Source organism: Vipera ursinii (assembly GCF_947247035.1).
Source record: "Vipera ursinii genome assembly, chromosome: 1".
NCBI lineage: Eukaryota > Metazoa > Chordata > Lepidosauria > Squamata > Viperidae > Vipera > Vipera ursinii.
Window position 1 is genome coordinate 9683826 of NC_139512.1, and position 22907 is coordinate 9706732.

Sequence of the window (22907 nt, forward strand, 5' to 3'; positions counted from 1 at the left end):
TAAATGATACAACCAAAATCAGAATCCAGATTTTTGAATAACAGCGACTTCTAGAGAAATCCCTCACATTACAGCCGCCATGAAGAGATTGTGGTGTGTTGGGTTCCTCTCCCCCTCTGGATAATAACCATAGAGAAAGTTAAAAAACTAAAGGAAGAACGAAGGGGTGCCTAGAGTGGCTTTGTTTTTCCAGGGTCTTCTAGGATTATGTCTCTGTGTCAGAAGGGAAAAGGGGATCATTAACTCCTCCTCTCAAACCTAATAAGCCAGGGGTCTTCAAACGTGGCCCTTTTATGACTCGTGGACTTCAACTCCCAGAATTCCTGAGCCAGCCATGCTGAGGGGACAGGGAGAGGTTTCCGTACTGAGTTATGTTGGCTCAGGAATTCTGGGAGTTGAAGTCCACAAGTCATAAAAGGGCCCTGGTTCTCCACCCCTGCTTTAGAGTCAAGTTCCAGTTGGCCATTGCGCAACAGCTACTGGGAAATAAGACAGGAGGAAACTGGTTCTTTTTGTTGTCTTCTCAAAAGACTTTAGAAATGTAGAAATGTTGTTTGGGTCAGGAAGTCTGGGAGTTGAAGTCCACAAGTCAGAAAGGGGCCATAGTTCCTCACTCTTGGATTACATAGACCTGTGGTGACGAAACTAATAGCACGCGTGCCACAGGTGGCACGCAGAACCCTCTCTGTGGGCACATGCGCTGTTGTCCCAGTCCTAGGCCTTCAGCTGGGTTTTATAAAACCTTTTCGCTTTAGGCCTCCGCCGCCGTGTGCCAAAAAAAAAAGGTTCAATCAATCAATCAGTTTCAACTTCTCGCGGGGAAATAAAGATCTCGCAAAGTTGGAATTGATGGATTGAACTTTTTAGTTCCACCCAGTCTGCCGTTACCACTGCAGCCACGCACCACCCAACGGGCCACGCCCACCCGGCACCCGACGATACATAAGTGGGTTTTGGGTTGCAGTTTGGGCACTCGGTCTCTAAAAGGTTCGCCATCACTGTGATAGACCAAGGTTTTGAGACTGCTGCGGTGGCATAGTGGTTAGAATGCAGTATTGCAGGCTAACTCACTATTCACTGCCAGAAGTTCGATCCTGATTGGTTCAATCTTGACTCGGCCTTCCGTCCTTCCGAAGTCGGTAAAATGAGGACCCAGATTGTTGGGGGTCCATAGGCTGACTATAAACCGCTTAGGGAGGGCTGTGAAGCACTATACGTCTGAGAGCTACACCTTTTGTATTGCCTGTCTACAGTTCTTACGCAATCTTTTTCCCTGCCTCTAGGAGGATATTTGGCAAGCTTCTAAGTACCTTGTCCAGCTAGTCTTCCAAAGTCTTTCCGAAATGTTCTCCGGGTCTCGGGAAATTCAGGTAAAACTCATGAGTGCAACTGAGAAGAATTTACCAGTTCCTTTTTCCCCCTCTCTTTTAGTGTGATGCTTTGGCCTGGGTATAAGCGCATGTTAAAACGATTAATAGTGTTGTGATTCAGGGTCAGCCTGTGGGTTTGGCAGTTGGGTCGGACGACTCAGAGGAGGAGGGGGGTGTTGAAGAGCTTGCTGAGGGGGTTGAAGATCTTGCTGATGAGAGCCCTCAGCCAGGCCCCTCCCACTTGGTCACCACGGAGACCCAGCTGTGTGAGCCTGACAGCGTGGATGAAGATGACCCACAGCTGGCCCTGTTCAAGGACGCCCCACGCAGGAGGCAGTCAATTAGGAGTAAACAGAGGAAGGCAATGGGGCTTCTCGGAAGGAGGCAGAGAGAAGCCACGCCCTGAACTCTATATAAGGGGAATGTGTGGGGAGGGCTGGTTTGCTGAAAGCAACCGCTTAGATAGTTCCTGTTTCTTAAGCTCCTGTTTCTTGGTTCGTGTCTTGTTTGTTTTTGTAGCTATAAATTTGGCAGGCGTAATTCCAGCCTCTTGCCTTCTTGAAAAAGGGGTTGTCCCTGCCTTTTCTGCAGGGCCGGTAGCAGGCTGGTACAGAACAAATAGTTTAATACAGGTAGTCCTCAACTTACAACCATTCATTTAGGGATTGTTCAAAGTTACAACAGAACTGGACAAAAAAAGTAAATTATGGCAATTTTTCACACGACTGTCGCAGCATCCCCATGGTCAACATGATCAAAATTCGGACGCTTCATTCATATTTATGACAGTTGCGATGTCCCGGGGTCACGTGATCCCCTTTTGCGACCTTCTGACAAAGTCGAAGTGACAACCATGCCACTGACATAACAGCTGCAGTGATTCACTTAACAACTGTGGCAAGAAAGATCATGAAATGGGGCAAAATTCACTTAAAAATCAGTCTGGCTTAGCAACGGAAACTTTGAGCTCAGTTTGTGGTTGAACGAGGAGGACTGCCTGTGTTCAATAAATCGAAAGCCTTCGGTTTTGCAGAAGCTGCTAGCAGGAGGAGGACAATCTTTGAGGGATCAGAGATTGCATTTATTGAGGGGCCCCAGCACTGAGGTGATGATAAGAATAGCCAGAGTTTATGTTTTGTAGGAGATAGGTAATTGGGTAGGGTTGTTGTTGTTGTTGTTATTGTTATTGTTATGTGATTTATAACTCTGCCTTTATTATTGTTTATAAATAATTCAAGGTGAAGGACATACCTAATACTTCCTCCTCCTATTTCCCCCCACAACAAGCCTGTGAGGTAGATTAAGCTGGGTGAGAATGACTGGCCCAAAATCACCCAGCCGGCTTTCATGCCTAAGACAGGACTAGAACTCACCATCTCCTGGTGATTGGTCCAAAGTCAAGCTGGCTCTTATTCCTAAGGCAGGAGTAGAACTCACCATCTCCTGGTGATTGGCCCAAAGACACCCAGCCGGCTTTCGTGCCTAAGGCAGGACTAGAACTCACCGTCTCCTGGTGATTGGCCCAAAGTCATCCAGCCGGCTCTCATGCCTAAGGCAAGACTAGAACTCACCATCTCCTGGTGATTGGCCCAAAGTCAAGCTGGCTCTCATTCCTAAGGCAGGACTAGAACTCACCATCTCCTGGTAATTGGACCAAAGACACCCAGCCTGCTCTCATTCCTAAGGCAGGACTAGAACTCACCATCTCCTGGTGATTGGTCCACACAGCCAGCTTTTATGCTTAAGGCAGGACTGTAATTCACCGTCTCCCACTTTGTAGCCTAGCGCCTTAAGTACTGGACCAAACTGGCTCCTAATATGTTATAATTAACTTACACCTTTGGGAGTACAGTTCCCGGACTTCTTAACTCACGAAACCAACAGGATGCCCGTGGGGGAATTCAAAGCTTGGTGGCATCTTGGATTTTCTCCCGAAATTCCGAATACGGTCCCTTTCCTAAGCTGTTTCCCCTCCCCCACCCTCTCCCACCCCACCCCAAACCCGCTGCTTCACCGTCTCTTTTCTTCCTTCTTGCAGAACTGGCTGACCGAAAGTGCCTGGCTGATTTCCAAGACCGGCCAGACGGTGGAGTGGGTGACCCCGCTGGGCCTGCCCATCATTCAGCCTTACCATAGCAAGAAATCCATGTTGGTAAGACCCTCTTAAGCAGGGGTGTCAAACTCAATTTCATTGAGGGCCACATCAGCATTGTGGTTGCCCTCGGGGGGCCGGGTGGGCGTGGCCAGGGCGGGCGTGGCCTAGTGGGTGGCCGTGGCTAGAGTGCGTATGGCCTACTGGGTGGGCGTAGCCAGCTCTACATCGTTGGCATCAAGGGTGCCTATGGGGGCCTGGGCAGGAGTGGGACAGATCTGAGGGTCTCTGGCAGGAGGAGGGTCTCTGGGCCAGGGCCAAGGCAGTGGGGGCCGTTCCCTCAATGTTTCCAGGATGGCTTTGGGGGCCACATGAAACCACTTCGCGGGCCAGATCTGGCCCCCGGGCCTTGTGTTTGACATGTCTGCTCTTAAGGATGTCTCTATCCGTCCCTCCGAGGTCAGAATAGAAGTTAAGTCAGAATCCAGAGGTGTGCTTTGTGTGTGTGTGTGGGGGGGGTGTTACTCCGAACTACCGGCGGTCCTCGGACTTACAACCATTCACTTAGTGACCGTTCAAAGTTACAACTTAACGACCGCTCCTCCCACTTAAGACTGTTGCAGCATCCCCACAGCCACGTTACCCAAATCCGGGCATTTAGCATCTGCCGTGTATTTACAGTAGTTGCTACATTCTGGGGTGATGTGATTCCCCTTTTCCAGGCGGCGTCCACGGGAAAAGCCGGATCCGCTCGTGGCCGTAGGGTTCGCTTAACGGCTGCAGTGACTCATTTGACAACCGCGGGCAAAAAAAAACCAAAGCTCATAAAATCCGGCATGACTTTGCTTTGCTTAGTAATGGAAATTCTGACCCCAATTGCGGACGTAAGTCGAGGACCACCTACAAAATCCAAAAAAAAAGAGGTACCTTTTGGTTTAAATCAGTAAATTCCTGTTCTCCCCACACACACACACCCCAGTTGGGCTGCAGAAGAGAACTTGGGGATTAGAGCCTTCCATATTTTTTGATTATTATAGTTTGTGCAAATCATCTTGGCTAAATCTGTAATGATCCAACGGGAATGAAGTTACCCTGAAAGAGGAGTAACTCCTTTTCCTTCTCCCTCCATCCCATCCTCCTCCTCCTCCTCTACCCTTCTCTCCTCCTTCTCTTCTTCCTCCTTTTCCTTCTCCCTCCCCTCCCCTGCTTTTCTACTCCTCTTCCTCTCTAACTTCTCTTCCGCTTCTTCTTTTTTTCCCTTCTCCCTTCTTCCCTTCCTCCCATTCTCCTCTTCTTCCTCCTTCCTCCTCCTCCTCCATCTCACTTATCTTCCTCTTCCTCCCCCTCCTCCCTCCCTTTTCCTTCTCCACCCACCCATCCATCCATCCTCCTCTCCTTCTCCTTCTCCTCTACCCTTCTTTTTCCTTCTCCCTCCCATCCTCCTCTTTTTTCCCTCTCCTCCTTCCCTTCTCCTTTTCCTTCTCCCTCCCCTCCCCTGCTTTTCTACTCCTCTTCCTCTCTAACTTCTCTTCCGCTTCCTCTGCTTCTTTTTTTCCCCCTTCTCCCTTCCTCCCCTTCTCCTCTTCCTCCTCCTCCATCCCACTCTTCTTCCCCTCCTCTTCCTCCCCCTTCCTCCTCCTCCATCTCACTTATCTTCCTCCCCCTCCTCCCTCCCTTTTCCTTCTCCCTCCCACCCACCCATCCTCCTCTTCTTCTCCTTCTCCTCTACCTTGCTTCTCTTCCCCTCCTTCCTCCTCCTCTCTCACCCTCCTCCTCCTCCTTCTCTGCCTCTTCTCACCTCCTCCTCTTTCTCTGTTTTTCCCCTCCTCCTCTTCCTCCTCCCTCCATCTCTTTTTCTTCTTCCTCCTCCTCCTTCTCTCCCCCTCCTTTTTGCTTCTCCCTCCCTCCCTCCCATCCTCCTCCTCCTCTTTCAAACAGAGGAAGGAAACACAAAGCGGAGGCCAGATGAAATGTGGGTAGTGGGGTTTTCTGGAGTGTGTGGAGGGGCTTACAGTCACGACCACCCCCTGCCTGCCCACTTTGGAGCGCGCCCCCCCCAAAAAAAAGGGAAGGGAGAGGGGTGGCGTGACTCAGCGTTTTGCAGTGGCGGAAGCTCTCTGTGAGTCAGCCATGGAGGGGAGGATGACTCAGCAGACAGGAGGGCCAAGGGGGGATTTTGCCCTAGCAAACAGCTGCTGAAGCTTCGGGAAGGAAGAGTGAAATTGTGTCTTGCCCATGGCTTTTCTTTCTTTCTTTCTTTCTTTCTTTCTTTCTTTCTTTCTCTCTTTCTTTCTTTCTCTTTCTTTCTTTCTTTATTAAATTTATTTATTTATTTATTTATTCATTTTTTATTGAAAAGTTTTACAATACATTTTTTAAAAAGACAAAACCCCTCCCAACCCCCTCCCCTCTCCCCAACCCTCCCCAACACCTCCCCCCCTTCCCCCTCCCCCCTCCCCGACATCCCAGAGCTCAATACAGGGTATAAAAATACAAACAATCATAATCTACCTTATGCAAACAACAATAAACTATTAAATCTATCGCACTTTTATCTCTTATAAAATGACTACAAGCAATATAAATATCACATCTATACTTATTCAAATACAAGATGAAACTTTTTAGTCCCATATTTATTCTGGATATAATCAATCCATTTTTTTCCACTCCACGATATATCTCTGTTGCGAATGGTCTTTCAAATATGCTGAAATCTTTGCCATTTCCGCCAGGTTGGAAACTTTTAGAGTCCATTCTTCTATAGTCGGCAGTTCCTCCTTCTTCCAGTATTGCCCAACTAAAAGTCTTGCTGCCGTAATTAAATTCAACATCAACTTAGTGTCCACAACAGTAGTATCAGTAATAATGCCCAGTAAAAACAATTGCGGACAAAACTTTATCCTTTTCTTAAATATCTTTTGCATATTTCACCAGATTTATTTATTTATTTAGTTGTGTTTTTGTTTTCTCCTCCACCCTTTCAAATACACGAACCCCGTCCACGCTGCACACCCGCTCGCCCTCTTCCTAAAAAAAGAAATAGCGGGGGGGGGGGTTGTTTCAGAAAGCAGAGCTGGTTAAACGGAGAGCCATTGATTTATGTGTTGTGGTTATCTCTTCCTTCCTCCCCCTCCTTCCCTTCACCCCCCCCCACCCCAAATAATTTACTTGTTTCTCAGCCTTGGCCCCTTTAAGAGGTGAGGACTTCGGCTCCCAGAATCCCCTGCTGGAATTTATACTCTGTTTACATCAGTTGCCCTGAAGAATGGAGGGCCTTTGTGCTCTGGCCTCTGTCAGAGGAGGAGGGGGCAGCCGGCCCCACCTGCTGGGTCAGAGGGAACGGCAACTACACAACACTTTGAGGAATTGACACCCAAGTTTGCTTTTTCTTCCCCCCCCCCGCTTCTTCCTCCCATTCCCTTTTTAACATCACGTCCTTAAGATTGCAAAGGAATTGACTTTTGTACTGACCTATCCTTAAATACCGTGTGTGCGCATGTGTGTAAAAGAGGAGGGGGAGAGTGCAAACCCCGCTCCCTTCTAGCACTGATGATGTTACCTAGTTGGGTAATGAGACGTCTGCAAGAAAGCAATCCATCTCAGAGAGCAGCAAGGCTGAATGATGTTTGCCTCTTGTCAAGGCACCATTGCACAGGACATATAGGAGAAAGGTTTTTTTTTGGGGGGGGGGGCAAAAAGCTTTCAAAACAGGACCCTTTTGGAGGGTCCCGGTGCTCTGTTTTGTGCCAAGCTGCCTCCAGTTTGAAACTCTTGTTTTGAGAAGAAGATGGGTCAGTTGTTAGCATTTCGGAAGTTGTTTGTTTGTCTTTAACTCAAAATGGGAGTGTTTCAAACACTTGGGAAACGATGAAGCTCTGCTTCAGTTGTTTCAGACCTGAAGCAAACTTATTTTGCGCTTGAGACCAATTTTGGAATGTGTTGGCATGCTCATCCCGAAGCCACTTTTGCCAAAAGGTAACTTGGACTTTGTTGGTTTGGATTTATTTTTTTTTGTTCTTCGAAAACATTTTGCTTCTCGTCCGGGAAGCTTCTTCAGTTCTAACTGACTGCTGGGGAATGGAAGGATTTATATCCTCTTGATAACCTGTTCTGTTCCAGCCTACTACCGGCCCTGCAGAAATGTCAGGGACAACCCCTTTTCAAAAGTCAATAGGCTGGAAGTAAGCCCGCCAAATTTATTTACACAAAAACAGATCCAAAACAGAGCAAACAGAGCAAAACAAAATACGAACCACTAAATCAGAAGCTGTTCAAACGGTTGCCTTCAGCAACCAGCACCTCCCACACATTCCCCTTTTAAACAGTTTCAAGGCGTGGCTCCTCTTTGCCTCCTCCCGAGGTGCCCCATTGCCTTCCTTTGTTTACTCCTGCTTGTCTGCCTCCTGCTTCGGGGATCCTTGAACAAGGCCAGCTGTGGGTTGTCTTCGTCCAAGCTGTCAGGCTCACACAGCTGGGTCTGAGGAGGAACCAGACGGGAGGGGCCTGGCTGAGAGCTCTGCGATGCCTCAGAACTGTCCTCTGCAGGCTCTCCAATCCCCTCCTCCTCCTCCTCCTCCTCCTCCTCCTCCTCAGAATTGTCCGATTCAGCTGCCGAACCCACAGGCTGACACTGAATCACAACATAACCTTCCTATTTTATAACAGAATAACAGAGTTGGAAGGGATCTTTGAGGTCTTCTAGTCCAGGGGTCCCTAACCTCCAGTCTGTGGACCGGTACCGGGCCACAGCATGCCAGCAACCGGTGCGCACAAACAAACAAAAGCCCCATCCGTGGGATGCAGGCAGCACACAAAACCACGCACTCTCCGGTCCGTGGAAAAAACTTTCGCCACAGAACTGGTCCAGGATGCCCAAAAGTTTGGGGACCTCTGATTTAGTCCAACCCCATACCATTTCAGGAAACCCCATACCATTTCAGACAAATGTTTGTCAACCTTCAGTGTTGGAGTACCCACAAGCTCTGCAGGCAATTTACTCCACTAATTTTTTTCACTTTCAGGAAATTCCTTCTTAGTACTAGGTTGCTTCTATTCTTGATGAGTTTCCATCCATTGCTTCCTGTCCTGCCTTCAGGTGCTTTGGAGAATAGCTTGACTCCCTCTTCTTTGGGGCAGCCCCTGATATATTGGAAGACTGCTATCCTGTCCCCCCTCGTCCTTCTCTTCATTAAACTAGACATACCCAATTCCTGCGATTGTTGTTCATACATTTTAGCCTCCAGTCCCCTAATCATCTTTGTTGCTCTTCTCTTCAATCTTTCCAGAATCTCAGCTTCTTTTTTAATATCGTGGTGAGCAAACCTGGATGCCGTATTCCAAGTCTGGTCTTATCAAGGCATTGTAAATGGTACTAACACTTCACGTGACCTTGATTCTATCACTCTGTTAATGCAGCCTAGAAACCAGCATTTACTTCCAATTTCCAACAAAAAAACACCCCATAGCAAACAATAGATTCACTTAACTGCGGTGTTCACTTAATGACCATGGCAGTCCCGTAACGGTGCTTAACTGCCACAAAACAGATCATAAAAGTGGGCACTTTCCCATGGTGATCTACTTAATAACCATCACACAACCAAAATTTAGGCTCAATTATGGTAATAAATCAAAGTCTTAACTGTATGCGGGTGCATCCCATTAGTTGGCAGGAATTGTACTCGGATCACGATAAGTACAGATAAATACTCTGAAAATCACTCTTGATCCTTGTGTTCTTCTCTGTATCGACTTTTAGGAATGCTTATAATCAAAATTGCTTTTTTTTCTCTCTCTCTCTTTCTGTTCAGGTAAAGGGTGAGTTCCAAAACCTCCACTTAAAATCGAACTACAAGCTGGACCAGTGAGTATCTCTCTGAAGTAAAGACTTTCCTCTAAAGTCCAGAGTGGGAATAACAGGACAAGAAGCAATGGATGGAAACCCAGCCTAGAACTAAGGAGGCATTTTCTGACAGAACAGTTAATCAGTGGAACGGCTTGCCCCCGGAAGTTGTGGGTTCTCCAACACTGGAGTTACTAAGAAGAGATTGGACAACCATTTGTCTGAAATGATATAGAGTTTCCTGCCTGAGCAGGGGGTTGGACTAGAAGACCTCTAAGGTCCCTTCCAATTCTGTTATACTGTTAAAAGTCCAGTTCTCCTTAATTCCAGTTGGCACAGTCTAGGAGAGGGGTGGGCAACCTTGGCTCTTTTATGACTCATGGACTTCAACTCCCAGAATTCCTCAGCCAGCATGGCTCAGCTTGGAAACCTCTCCCTTTCCCCTCAGCATGGCTGGCTCAGGAATTCTGGGAATTGAAGTCCATGAGCCATAAAAGAGCCAAGGTTGCCTACCCCTGGCCTAGCCTTAGTGGGATGAAAATGCTCGCCTCCCACTTGGAAGGTTGAGAGTTCAATCCCAGGCAGTGAGCAGAAGTTGATCAGGGTGCAAAGATAAAATATCTCCTGCAAACTCCACGTAGGCGTCAGGAAGGGCATCCAGCCAGTAAATGCTCAGCTCCAGTCGGTCCCCCCAACTCCACTCTAAATAAAAGGATTACAGGGTCGTAAAAAAGGAGTTTTGTTTGTTTATTAGCTTTGTTTGCAAATCCAAAACTTTTATTTATTTCCCTGTTTCTTAACGGTCCACCTCTGTCAGAGGTTTGGCTTTATATGTGAAATCAATTCATCTTATGTAGTCCCTACTTGGCTAGCAGATGGAGCATCCGAAGAGTTGCATCAATTTTCTCTAGTGGTACTGATTGATCTATCGGTCGATTGGATTTGTCTAACCATCCCTCTCAAACCAGCGACCGTGGCAAACAGTCATGCATCTAGTTCTTCGGGTGCTTCCTGACAAAGCACGTTTCTCAATCTCAGCCACGTGAAGACAAGTGGGCTTCGATTCCCAGAATTCCCCAGCCGGCATGGAATCCTGGGAGTTGAAGTCCACAAGTCTTAAAAGTGGCCACGTTTGGAGACCCTTGGGCTACATTGATGGGACTGTTGGATTGAAATGTGGGTAGCTGCTACAGATGGCTCTCGATTAGGGTGGATCAGACAGATCTGGAATTCAAATGCTTTTTCTGCTCTGTTTTACCTACAGGAAGCCAAACATACGAAAGCAGAAGAATGCGTTCCCACCCAACTTCATCCATTCTCTGGATTCCAGCCACATGATGTTAACAGCTCTGCACTGCCAAAAGTAAGAAGGCCGAGAATGGAAATTTGAGGGACGGTGTGTGTGTGTGTGTGTGTGTGTGTGTTCCCGTTTGATCGGTACATTCATTTTTTTAAAAAAATTGTCCTGCACACTATGGATAGTCCTCTACGTACGACCACAATTGAGCCCAAAATTACTGTTGCTGAGTGAGACCTTTGTAAAAAGAGAATTTTGCCCTCAGTTTACGACCTTTCTTACCACCGTGGTTAAGTGAATCGCTGCAGTAGTTAAGTTTTAGTAACCCGGTTGTTAAGTGAATTGGCTTCCCCATTGAATAGTATAGAGCTGGAAGGGACCTTGGAGGTCTTCTAGTCCAGCCCCCTGCTCGAGCAGGAGATCCCATACCAGGGGTAGGCAACCTTGGCTCTTTTATGACTCGTGGACTTCAACTCCTAGAATTCCTGAGCCAGCCGTGCTGAGGGGAAAGGGAGAGGTTTCCAAGCTGAGCCAAGCTGGCTCAGGAATTCTGGGAGTTGAAGTCCACGAGTCATAAAAGAGCCGAGGTTGCCTACCCCTGACCTACAGCGTCTCAGACAAGTGACTGTCTAGTCTCTTCTTAAAAAACCTCCAGTGATTTCTGGTGGCAAGCTGTTCCACTGGTTGATTGTCCTCACTGTCACTGACTTTGCTTGTCAGAAGGTCGCAAAAGGGGATCGTGTGAATTTTGAACACGTGACCCTGGGGATGCTGCAAACATCGTAAGTGTGAGAAACGGTCATAAGTCACATTTTTCAGTCCCGCTGTAACTTAAATGAACTATTGCCAGTCAAGGACTACCTGTGTTTATGTATACAGGTAGTCCTTGACTTACGACTGGTCTCTTAGCAACCATTTGAAGTCCCCACAGACTCCAAAAATGAGACTGATGGCCCAGATTCAAAGTTCCAATATACACCCCCATCTCTACCCCCCACCCCCAGGCATGGTCAATATCCAGCCTGTGAGTTTTGATCACATGACCACAGGGATGCGGTAATAGTCATTTAGTGTGGAAACTAAAAAAGTCACAAATCACTTCTTTCAGTGCCGTGGTAACTTTGAATGGTCACTAAATGAATGGTTGTAAGACGAGGACTACCTGTAAATTCTGCACTGAGTGTTGTAGGACGGACTAGAACAGGGGACCCCAACCTCCGGTCCGTGGACCAGTACTGGGCCGCGGCACGCCAGCAACCGGGCCACACAAACAAGCAAAGCCCCATCCGCGGGATGCAGGCAGCACACAAAACCACACACCCTCCGGTCTGCGGAAAAACCTCTCTCCATGTAACTGGTCCCTGGTGCCCAAAAGGTTGGGGACCTCTGGACTAGATGACCTCTGAGTACACTCAAATTCTATTATTGTCTCATTGACTGGGCCCATTTCCTTCTGTATTATCTTAGTACTGTTCAAATTCCCTCCTTGACTTGCTTCTTTCTCCTCCCAGCCAGCAAGGGAAGTTGAGGCTTAGCCATAATAATTTTCCTTCCAGTTACAGGTAGTCCTCAACTTACAACAGTTCATTTAGTGACCATTCAAATTCACGAGAGCACTGACTTTGGACCATTCTTCACACTTACGACCATTGCAGCAGCCCCATGGTGACTGTGATTTATATTTGGATGCTTGACAGCTGTGGTTCTTATTTATGACGGTCGCAGTGTCCCGGGGTCATGTGATCAGCTTTGGATGCCTTCTGACAAGCAAAGTCAAAGGGGAAGCCAGATTTCACTTAACAACCCGGTTACTAACTTATCAGCTGCAGTGATTCACTTAACAGACCTGGCAAGAAAAGTCTTAAAATGGGACAAAAACAAATTTCTTACTTAGCAACATAAATTTCGGGCTCAATTGTGGTCGTAAGGCGAGGACTTTCTGTATGTTCTGACACTTCTGGAACAGGAGCCGTCATTTTCTTTCACGTTTATAGTCCCTATTTTTCCCGCCCTCTTCTAAAAGAAGAATTAAGAGCAGGATTTTGAAGAGAGAGAGAGAGAGAGAGAGAGGGAGGGAGGGAGGGAGGGAGAGAGAGGGAGAGAGAGAGAGAGAGAGAGAGAGAGAGAGAGAGAGAACCAACCTTTATTGTCATTTTTTTCCTGTGGGCACAAAGGTACACATTAAAAATGAAATTTAGTTGCTTGCTCTCAAAGTATACACATAGATAACACACATTTAAAACATACTATATAGAACATATTAGGGACGCGGTGGCTCAGTGGGTTAGGACGCTGAGCTTGTCGATCGGAAGGCCGGCAGTTTGGCGGGTCGAATCCCGAGTGCCGCGTAACAGAGTGAGCGCCTGTTACTCGTCCCAGCTTCTGCCAACCTAGCAGTTCGAAAGCACGTAAAAATGCAAGTAGAAAAATAGGGACCACTCTGGTGGGAAGGTAACAGCGTTCTGTGCGCCTTTGGCGTCTAGTCATGCCGGCCACATGACCACAGAGACGTCCTCGGACAAGCGCTGGCTCTTCGGCTTTGAAACGGAGATGAGCACCGGCCCCTAGAGTCGGAAACGACTAGCACGCATGTGCGGGGGAAACTTTACCTTTACCTTTTTATATAGAACATATATATATAGACCTACACCCTTACATATAAGCATTAATCACTGGCCATCTTGAATACATAACGGAAGGAGGAAGCTTGAGAGTTCACAAGGTTAATATGGTATGGAACAAAATTGGGACTGAATCAGGATGTTCTGCTTCGGATACCACGGAGCCTCCTCATCCAAGAAGGTAACAAGATAAACAGGTCGTGAAGAGGATGTGTAGGGTCCCAGATAATCTTACGGACCCTGCTCAAGCAACACTTCTGTGCTATGTCCTGGATGGGAGGGAGGGAACTGCCAATGATTTTTTCTGCCGTCCTCATCACTCTCTGCACCGCCTTCCTGTCCGAAGCAGGGATGCTTCCAAACCAGACTGTGATGCCGTATGATGGGATGCTCTCCGTCATCTCCCTGTAGAAAGTGGTCAGGACAGGGGAAGGAAGATGGGCTTTTCTCATGCGAGGCAGAAAATGCCGGCGCTCCTGTGCCCGCTTCACCAGGGTCTCGCTGTTGAGCGACCAAACCAGCCTACTTGTTTATTTATTTATTTATTTTATTACATTTATATACCGCCCTTTCCCGAGGGACTCAGGGCGGTTTACAGGGTAATTAAAAACCAAAAATACAAAAGTTAAAAACCAAATTTAAAAAAGATTAAATTTATCCCTGTATAAATAAAACCCCAATTAAAATAAATTAGTCCTCAGCCTGGGCCCGAGAGCTCGAAGAGCCAGGTCTTCAGGCCCCGGCGGAACGAACGGAGGTCGGGGGCAGTCCTCAGCTCCACTGGCAGCTGGTTCCAGAGGGCAGGCGCCCCCACAGAGAAGGCCCTATCCCTGGGTGTTACCCGCTGGCAATCTCTTACCGGTGGCACCCTGAGCAGACCCTCCCTGTGGGAGCACACTGGGCGAAGGGAACTTGATGCCGGCAGCAGGTGTTCCCTCAGAGATCCCGGACCCAAGCCATGTAGGGCTTTATAGGTCATCACCAGCACCTTGAATCTCACCCGGAGGGCAACCGGAAGCCAATGCAGCTCGCGGAGAAGAGGTGTTACGTGGGAGTATCGGGAGACCCCCATCACAACTCGCGCGGCCGCATTCTGCACCAGTTGAAGCCTCGGAGTGGTCCTCGTATATACAGTTTATACAATCCTAGCAAAACAGCAGCCTTAATAACCATTGCGTATCAACATAGGAAAGAATGCAAGATCCGTGACCAGCCTTTGGCAAGGCAAGCTGATAAAGGCCCCTCGGGGTGGGTGGGATGTTCAGTAGCAATTCATTTCAATCGTGGATTTCCACGCTTATTTATCATCTTCCACTTTGCGCCCTCAGCCTGCAGCTAGCAGTAGCTAGTTCAGGGAAATTCAGTTGCCAACTCATCTGCTTAATTCTTTGTCTTTTCTGCTTATTTGAAAGCATTGAAAGAATAAATAACATAATTTTTTTTAAAAAAAAAAGAGAGAGAAAAAAAACATACGGCTTAACGACCACCGTTGGGATGAGAATCAACCAGCTGGTTCTGAAATGACTCGCGCGGCAGTTAATAAAATCTCTGCTGTTGTTCAGAGAGTCAGGTGGTCGTTAAATGAATCCAGCTTCCTCCCCTGACTTTGCTTGTCAGAAGGCAACTGCGAAGGTCGCAGATGGGGATCACATGACTCCGGGACAGTGCGACCGTCATAAATAGAGTCCTGTTGCCAAGCACCCAGACTTTGATCCTGCGACTCCGAGCATGCTGCGTCGGTCATAACTGTGCGGCCCACTTGCGAGTCACTATTTTCGGTGCCGTTGTAAATTCAAATGTCACTGAATGATTATAAGTCAGCATAGTTGCTGTATTAGCTGGAAAATAAAATAACAAGCGTTTTATAGGCCTCCTACAATTTAGAATCCATTATTTCATTGATTAGTTAATAGACTGTATCAAACTAAAGTCATCCCATCACCTTGAGAAACAATTGTAAATCTCTACAACGCCATAAACAGGGACCTATTGATGTCACCCCTGTTTAGCATGACTGTATTTTCTGGCATATAAGACTACTTTTTAACCCATGAAAATCTTCTCAAAAGTCAGGGGTCGTCTTATACGCTGGGTGCTGAAAATTTAGGGACAGGGCTGGCTGGAAAACCTGGAGCGGATCTCCCATTTAGTCTGCGCAGGGAAAGCGGGACCAATTGGAGAAGAAGCTGCAGTCTGTGATTTTTTACAGGGTTTATAGGGTTTCCTGCCTTAGCAGGGGGTTGGACTAGATGACCTCCAAGGTCCCCTCCAACTACTTCTTCTTCTTCTTCTTCTTCTTCTTCTTCTTCTTCTTCTTCTTCTTCTTATTATTATTATTATTATTATTATTATTATTATTATTATTATTATTATTTAATCCACTTGCACTGTTTTATGTTTACATGTTTGATGACAAACAGCCTTATGTTTATAAGTGACAGTTTTCCTACTAAGCACCTGCATGTCGTAAGCATTTGAATTAAAATTACCATATTAAAATCAAATCTGATGTTTTTTAATTTTTATTTAGTGTGCGTTGGAAGAGGGGTAGTCTTATACGGCGAGTATAGCCCAAACCCTATAATTTAACAGGAAATGTAGGGGGTCGTCTTATACGCCCAGTCGTCTTATACGCCGGAAAGTACGGTACATAAAATAAATCCCACTGATCCTATGTAAAGAAAGAAAAAGGACAAGAAAAGATGTAAACATACCAAAAGCAATTAGTCAAAACAATATTGTTCTAAATCTCATCCCATTGTACCGGACTGGTAACTACATCAAATTATTTATAAACACTGATCTTGTTTCTGGATACAGTACTGACTTTACATCAAATATTTCTCCCTTTAAAAAATGTTCTCTAAATACCGTATATAATTTTGCCTTATAGGGTGAAACTCATCTGTTTTTCTTCTTTTTCAGGGCCGGGATAACATTTGTCTCTGTGCATGACTGTTTCTGGACACACGCAGCAACGGTTGACTTAATGAATAAGGTAAGAATAATGGCATCCAAACACCTCTGCCTGTATCCTGCCTTGATGTAAGACAGGGCTCTTCAAACTTGGCCCTTTTATGACTTGTGGACTTCAACTCCCAGAATTCCTCGGCCAGACACACTGGCTGAGGAATTCTGGGAGTCCACAAGTCATAAAAGGGCCAAGTTTGAAGACCCGCTGGTCTAGGCCAGTGTTTCTCAACCTCGGCAACTTTGAGATGCGTGGACTTCAACTCCCAGAATTCCCCAGCCAGCCATGCTAGGCCGGGGAATTCAGGGATTTGAAGTCCACACGTCTTAAAGTTGCCAAGGAGGGGAAACACTGGCCTACATGACTGTAGCTCTCATCCTCAGATTCTTTTTATGTTAATTACATTTGCAAGTAGTCCTTGACTAACAGCCCTCATTTAGTGACTTCAAAGTTACAGTGGCACTGAAAAAAAGTGACTTATGACCAGTCCTCACACTTATGACCTTCGCAGCCTACCTGTTGTCATGTGATCAAAATTCAGGAGACCTTATACCAATGAGGCAAATAGTTGTGTGTGTGTGTGTGTGTGTGTGTGTGTGTGTGTGTGCCTTCAGCTTCTGGCGACTGCCTGGACTAGTCATTATACCAGGGGTCTTCAAACTTGGCCCTTTTATGACTTGTGGACTTCAACTCCCAGAATTCCTCAGCCAGCCTGGCTGAGGAATTCTGGGAGTTGAAGTCCACAAGTCATAAAAAGGCCAAGTTTGAAGACCCATGCCTTATACAGTTGTACCTTGCTTTGAAACTCATCGGATTTGGTACTCAACGCATTTTGATGCAAATTTTTTCTCCCAGTACTCATAGTTTGCTTGATTCACGATGCACAAGCTAGAACTAGTCGGTGTCTCTTGCCTTGTGACTCACTACATTAGTCCTTATGGGGAAAAAATTGGTTACAATTTTATTTCCAAGTCTGCTTTGGGAATCCCCACTGTCCTTTGAGAATGTTCCATTCTTGTTCTGATCGGAGACTCCCGAGTCCCATCAGCCTCCTCAAGCATGGCCAAGATTCGGGGTGTACAATCTGTGGAGCAGCTGGCTTGCACTTCTGCAGGCAGTCCTTGACTTAACCAGAATTGAGACCACAATTGTGGTTGCTAAGCAGGGTGGTTGTTAAGTGAGTTGTGCCCACGTTTACGACCACTTTTGCCATGGTTTTAAGTGAATCACTGCAGTTAAGTGACTCATACTGTCATTAAGTGAATCAGCCTTCCCTCTTAGACATTCTTGTTGAAATTAATAATAATAGTAACAACAACAGCTGGAGGGGACTTTGGAGGTCATGTAGTCCAACCCCCAGCTCAGGCAGGAAACCCTCCTATACCGTTTCAGACAAATGGCTGTCCAGTCTCTTCTTGAAAACTTCCAGTGTTGGAGCATTCACCACCTCTGGAGGCAGGTTGTTCCACTGGTTAATTGTTCTACCTGTCAGGAAGTTTCTCCTTAGTTCTAGGTTGCTTCTCTCCTTGACTAGTTTTCATCCATTGCTTCTTTTTCCTGCCTTCCGGCGCTTTGGAGAATAGCTTGGCTCCCTGGGAAGTTGGCTGAGAAGGTTGCAGATGTTGATCACATGACCATGGGGATGCTGCAGCGGTCAAAAGTGTGAAAATCGGTCATAAGTCACTTTTTTTTTTAGTGCTGTTGTAACTTCGAACGGTCACTAAACAAATGATTGTAAATCGAGGTCTGCTGTGTACTCTGTGGGGTTTTCCTACATGTTTCAGGAAGGACCAGAATGTCTTTAAGTGTTTTATTTTCTCAATCCTAGATATGCCGTGAACAGTTTGTAGCCCTACACAGCCAACCCATTTTGGAGGACCTTTCAAAGTTCATGTTGCAGAAATACTGTTCTGATACCACGTAAGTTTGTCGGGGCCTTTGGGATGTTTATTTTCTCTTTAGGTGAGATCAAAGGCATCTTTCCAGGGAGCCTCTGAAGCAAAATTAATCAACGGAACAATTAACCAGTGGAACAACCTGCCTCCAGAAGCTGTGAATGCTCCAACACTGGAAGTCTTTAAGAAGAGACTAGACAGGCATTTGTCTGAAATGGTACAGGGTTTCCTGCCTGAGCAGGGGGTTGGACTAGATGACCTCCAAGGTCCCTTCCAACTATAATAATAATAATAATAATAATAATAATAATAATAATAATAATAATAATAATAATAATAATAATTTTTATTTATTTTATTTTAATCCTATTTATATCCCGCCCTTCTCCGAAGACTCAGGGCGGCTTACACTCTAAGCACAAATCAATGTGCTTAGCAATAGCCTTCATTCTATGTATATGCCTGCTTATTATGGCATCATCATCATCATCATAATAATAATAATTAATAATAATAATAATGAATACCTGGTTGATACCTAGGATGCTGGCAACAACACGTGTCAACCATTAGTGCCAGTCAATTTGAGTGTTCAGTTGACTGAGTTTCATGTTTTATGAATAAAAGTTTTATAATAAAAAGATGGCCGTGTGAAACGCTGACTAGGATTCTGACTTTTCCCTATTCAGAAAACACCCCCCCCCCCCAAAAAAGGACTTTATGAGACAGCGGTGGCGCAGTGGTTAGAATCAGTACTGCAAGCTACTTTTGCTGACTGCCAGCAGTTCCGCAGTTCTAGTCTCACCAGCTCAAGGTTGACTCAGCCTTCCCTCCTTGTGAGGTCGATAAAATGAGGACCCAGATTATTGGGGCGGGGGGGGCGCAATATGCTGACTCTGTAAACCGCTTAGAGAGGGCTGTAAAGCACCGTGAAGCGGAATATAAGTCTAGGACTAGGTGCTATTCCTATTGCTATTTTTTCCTACACTGATGTGATGGAATGTAAGGGTCCAAATTCCCAGGAGGGATGGGTGCATTTCAGAGGACATGATATGTTGTGGGAGAGAGAGAGGGTGAAGACAGCCCCTCCCTAATAGGTCTCAGAATGCGGGCAGACCTTGGCTTACGACGGCAATCGTGGCCACAATTTCCATTGCTAAGCAAGGCAGTTAAGTGAATTGTGTTAATTTTACCTCTTTTTTTGCCGCTGTTGTTAAACGAATCACTTCTGTTGTTAAGCGAATCACGTGGCTGTTCAGTGACTCTGACCTCCCCCATTGACTTTGCTTGTCAGAGACCAGCTGGGAAGGTTTCAAGTGGCAATCATGTGACCTGGTAGACTGTAAAGCAGGGGTCTTCAAATTTGGCCCTTTTACGGCTTGTGGACTTCAACTCCCAGAATTCCTCAGCCAGCTTGCCTGGCTGAGGAATTCTGGGAGTTGAAGTCCACAAGTCGTAAAAGAGCCAAGTTTGAAGACCCCTGCACTAGAGCAATGTTTCTCAACCTGGAGGAACTTTTAAGATATGTGGACTTCAACTCCCAGAATTCCTCAGCCAGTGTGCCTGGCTGAGGAATTCTGGGAGTTGAAGTCCACAAGCCATAAAAGGGCCAAGTTTGAAGACCCCTGCTGTAAAGTCTTGAATATGTGAACAATTGCCAAAGCCGCAAAATTTGATCACTTGACCATGGGGATGCTGTGATAGTCTTAAGCGCGAGAACCAGTTTTAAGTCACTTTTTCCAGTGCCGTTATAGCTTTTGGCAGTCACTAAACAAATTGAGCACTTCAGTTTGGCTAGATTGATGTCGGGCACAAAACCCAAGAAAGACACGTGGTGATTCTTCCAAGCAGAATTGTTTAGATTCCCATAGCTATAGACAGAATTTTGCAACACTGAAAACTCTACTATATATATACTGTATATCAAGTAGTTCTTGACTTACAGCCCTTCATTAGTGACGATTCAAAGTTACAACAGCCCTGAAAAAAAAGACTTATGACCGTCTTTCACACTTACGACCATCACAGCATCCCCAGGGTCACATAACAAAAATTCAGATGCTCGCCAACCGACTCATATTTACGATGGTCGCAGCGTCCCGGGGTCATGCGATCCCCTTTGGCGACCTTCTGACAAGCAGAGTCAGTGGGGCAGACTTAACAACCGTGTTGCTAACTTAACAGCTGCGGAGATTCATTGAAGAAGTGTGGCAAGAAAGGTTGCAAGAAGGGGCAAAACTCACTTATCTTGCTTAGCAAGGGAAATTCTGGTCCCAGTTGTGGTCACAAGTCAAGAACTGCCTGTACTCTGAGAACTACTATATCTATCTATAACTATCATACGACATCACAGTCTGCTTTGGAAGCAACCCTGCTTCAGACAGGAAGGCGGTGCAGAGAGTGGTCAGGACGGCAGAAAAGATTATTGGCAGTTCCCTCGCTTCCATCCAAGACGTGGCACGTAAGCGCTGCTTAAGCAGGGTCCGCAAGATTGTCTGGCATGCTACACATCCTCTTCACAACCTGTTTTCCCTGTTACCTTCTGGGAGGAGGGGGCTCCGTGGTATCTGAAGCAGAACACGCAGATTCAGCCATAGTTTCATTCCATACAGCATTAACCTTGTGAACTGTCAGGCTTCCTCCTTCCATTATATATTCAAGATGGACAGCGATTAATATTTATATGTTACTTATATGTTTAAGGGGGTAGGTCTATACGTATGTTGTATATAGTATGTTTAAATGTGTGTTACGTATGGGTACGCTTTGAGAGATGCAAGTAAATTTCATTTTTAATGTGTGCCTTTGTGCCCACAGGAGAAAAAATGACAATAAAGGTTGTCTAATCTAATCTATCACGGAGGCACTGTCTTCACCCTCTTTCTCCCACAGGCAGCAAACATCCAGTCTGAGTTGCTCCTCAGAATTCACCCCCTTCTTCCTGGGAATCCAGATTACTACATTCCGTCATCACCTCTGCCAACGCAGCAGAGGTGGGGAACTGTGGCCATTTTATGACTTGTGGACTTCAACTCCCAGAATTCAACTCCCGGAATTCTGGGAGTTGAAGTCCACAAGTCATAAAGAGGTCCTATTTCTCCCCCTCTGCAATAGAGGGTTCTCCAAGCAGGAGTTCCCTCTGTGGATGCCTCATTTATTTATTTTTTCTTAATAAAAACAATGAGGCAAAAAGGGTTTTTTTGTGTGTTGTACGTTTATCCCTTCAACTTAGATAGATAGAAAGATAACCTTTACTGTCATTTTTCCCCCACTGTGGGCACAATGGCACACATTAAAAATGAAATGTAGTGGCTTGATCTCAAAGTGTGTACAAAATGTACAACTTCTGGCGACTGCCTGGACTAGTCCGTATAGCCAGGACTTGTCGATGTCGGCTGCCTTGTGACTCACTACATTATTCCTTGTGGGGGAAAAATGTTTGGTACTTATCGATTTTGGTACAGATAGTCCTCGACTTACAGCCACAGTTGAGCCCAAAGTGAAACATTTGTTAAGAGACTTTTGCTCCATTTTACAACTTCTTCCCACAGTTGTTAAGTGAATCGCTGAAGTTATTAAGTTAGTAACAGGATTGCTAAGCAAACCTGGCTTCCCCCTTTGGCTTTGCTTGTCAGAGGGTTACAGAAGGGGGTCACGTGACCCCAGGACGGTGCAACGGTTATAAATATGAATCAGTTCCTAAGCATCTGAATTTTGATCATGTGACCCTAGGGATGCTACAAAAAATTATCAGGGTGAAAAACGGTCATAAGTCACTTTTTTCAATGCTGTTGTAAACTTTGAACGGTCACTGAATGAACTGTTGTAGGTCAAGGACTACCGGTACAATCTTAACTCCAGTTTGCTCCAGAGTCAATTGTACTAAAAACAGGAAAGCTTATTCCATATTGCTTTTAGAGCAGGAGACATAGAAGCGTCCTTTTGCCTGAAAAAGAAGAAGAGGAACATTTTTTTTTTTAAGGTGATGCTTGCGCTCTGCAGTTTTTATAAACATTTAAAGATCGTCCTCGAGTTATGACCGATCACTTAACGACTGTTCAAAGTTGCAACTTACCTGTAATAACGGAGTTACGTAGTTCTGACGGTTATGTAGTTCAACTGGGCCCCTCACCTCACCCTTGCGGTCACATGAATACACTCCAGGTTCTTGGCAACCCCACTTCCATAATGGGTGTTACACTGCCCTGCGGTTAAACAGCCTCGTTTGATGAAGTTTTAACTCTTGGGCTAAAACGGCAGGTTGTCAGCTTCAATGAGAACCGATTGCATCCATGAGGTTGGGGGAAATTGGCATTGAGACCCTCTGTGGTTGACGTATTTCTTTCTCTTCCCAAAGTTCGTGTGAAAGCGATAAAAAGACCAAAGGCCAGAAAGCTGTCCAGGCCAGGATCCAGGAGCTGAAAGCTTTACTGCCTAATATCCCCAAGAAAGGTAAGAATAAAAAGCCCCTTGATTGGTGAGACCGAATATTTAGGCCAGGGGTAGGCAACCTTGGCTCTTTTATGACTGGTGGACTTCAACTCCCAGAATTCCTGAGCCAGCCATGCTGAGGGGAAAGGGAGAGGTTTCCAAGCTGAGCCATGCTGGCTCAGGAATTCTGGGAGTTGAAGTCCACGAGTCATGAAGGAGCCAAGGTTGCCTACCCCTGGCCTAGGGGATTCTGAAGGAAGGCCGTGCAAAACCTTGATGGATATCCCTGCTTAATTGTTTTAAAGATGAAAACCTTTACCAGTTGAAAACAATATTTGTAGCTCAGGGTCGAAATAAGGGGTCCTCAGTGCTGCCTGAGCTTGTT

The 22907-nt window shown here is 46.0% G+C and overlaps 1 protein-coding gene across 1 annotated transcript in view; it reads left to right on the forward strand.

The window, feature by feature from the left end:
* POLRMT (RNA polymerase mitochondrial) overlaps positions 1-22907 on the forward strand; it is a 70338-nt gene that overhangs the window by 37231 nt on the left and 10200 nt on the right. The window contains exons 14-20 of the mRNA XM_083363175.1: positions 1284-1370; positions 3409-3522; positions 9276-9328; positions 10572-10670; positions 16151-16223; positions 18025-18116; positions 22449-22543. Of these exons, the coding sequence (XP_083219301.1) occupies positions 1284-1370; positions 3409-3522; positions 9276-9328; positions 10572-10670; positions 16151-16223; positions 18025-18116; positions 22449-22543 (613 nt within the window). The remainder of the gene's footprint in view (positions 1-1283; positions 1371-3408; positions 3523-9275; positions 9329-10571; positions 10671-16150; positions 16224-18024; positions 18117-22448; positions 22544-22907) is intronic.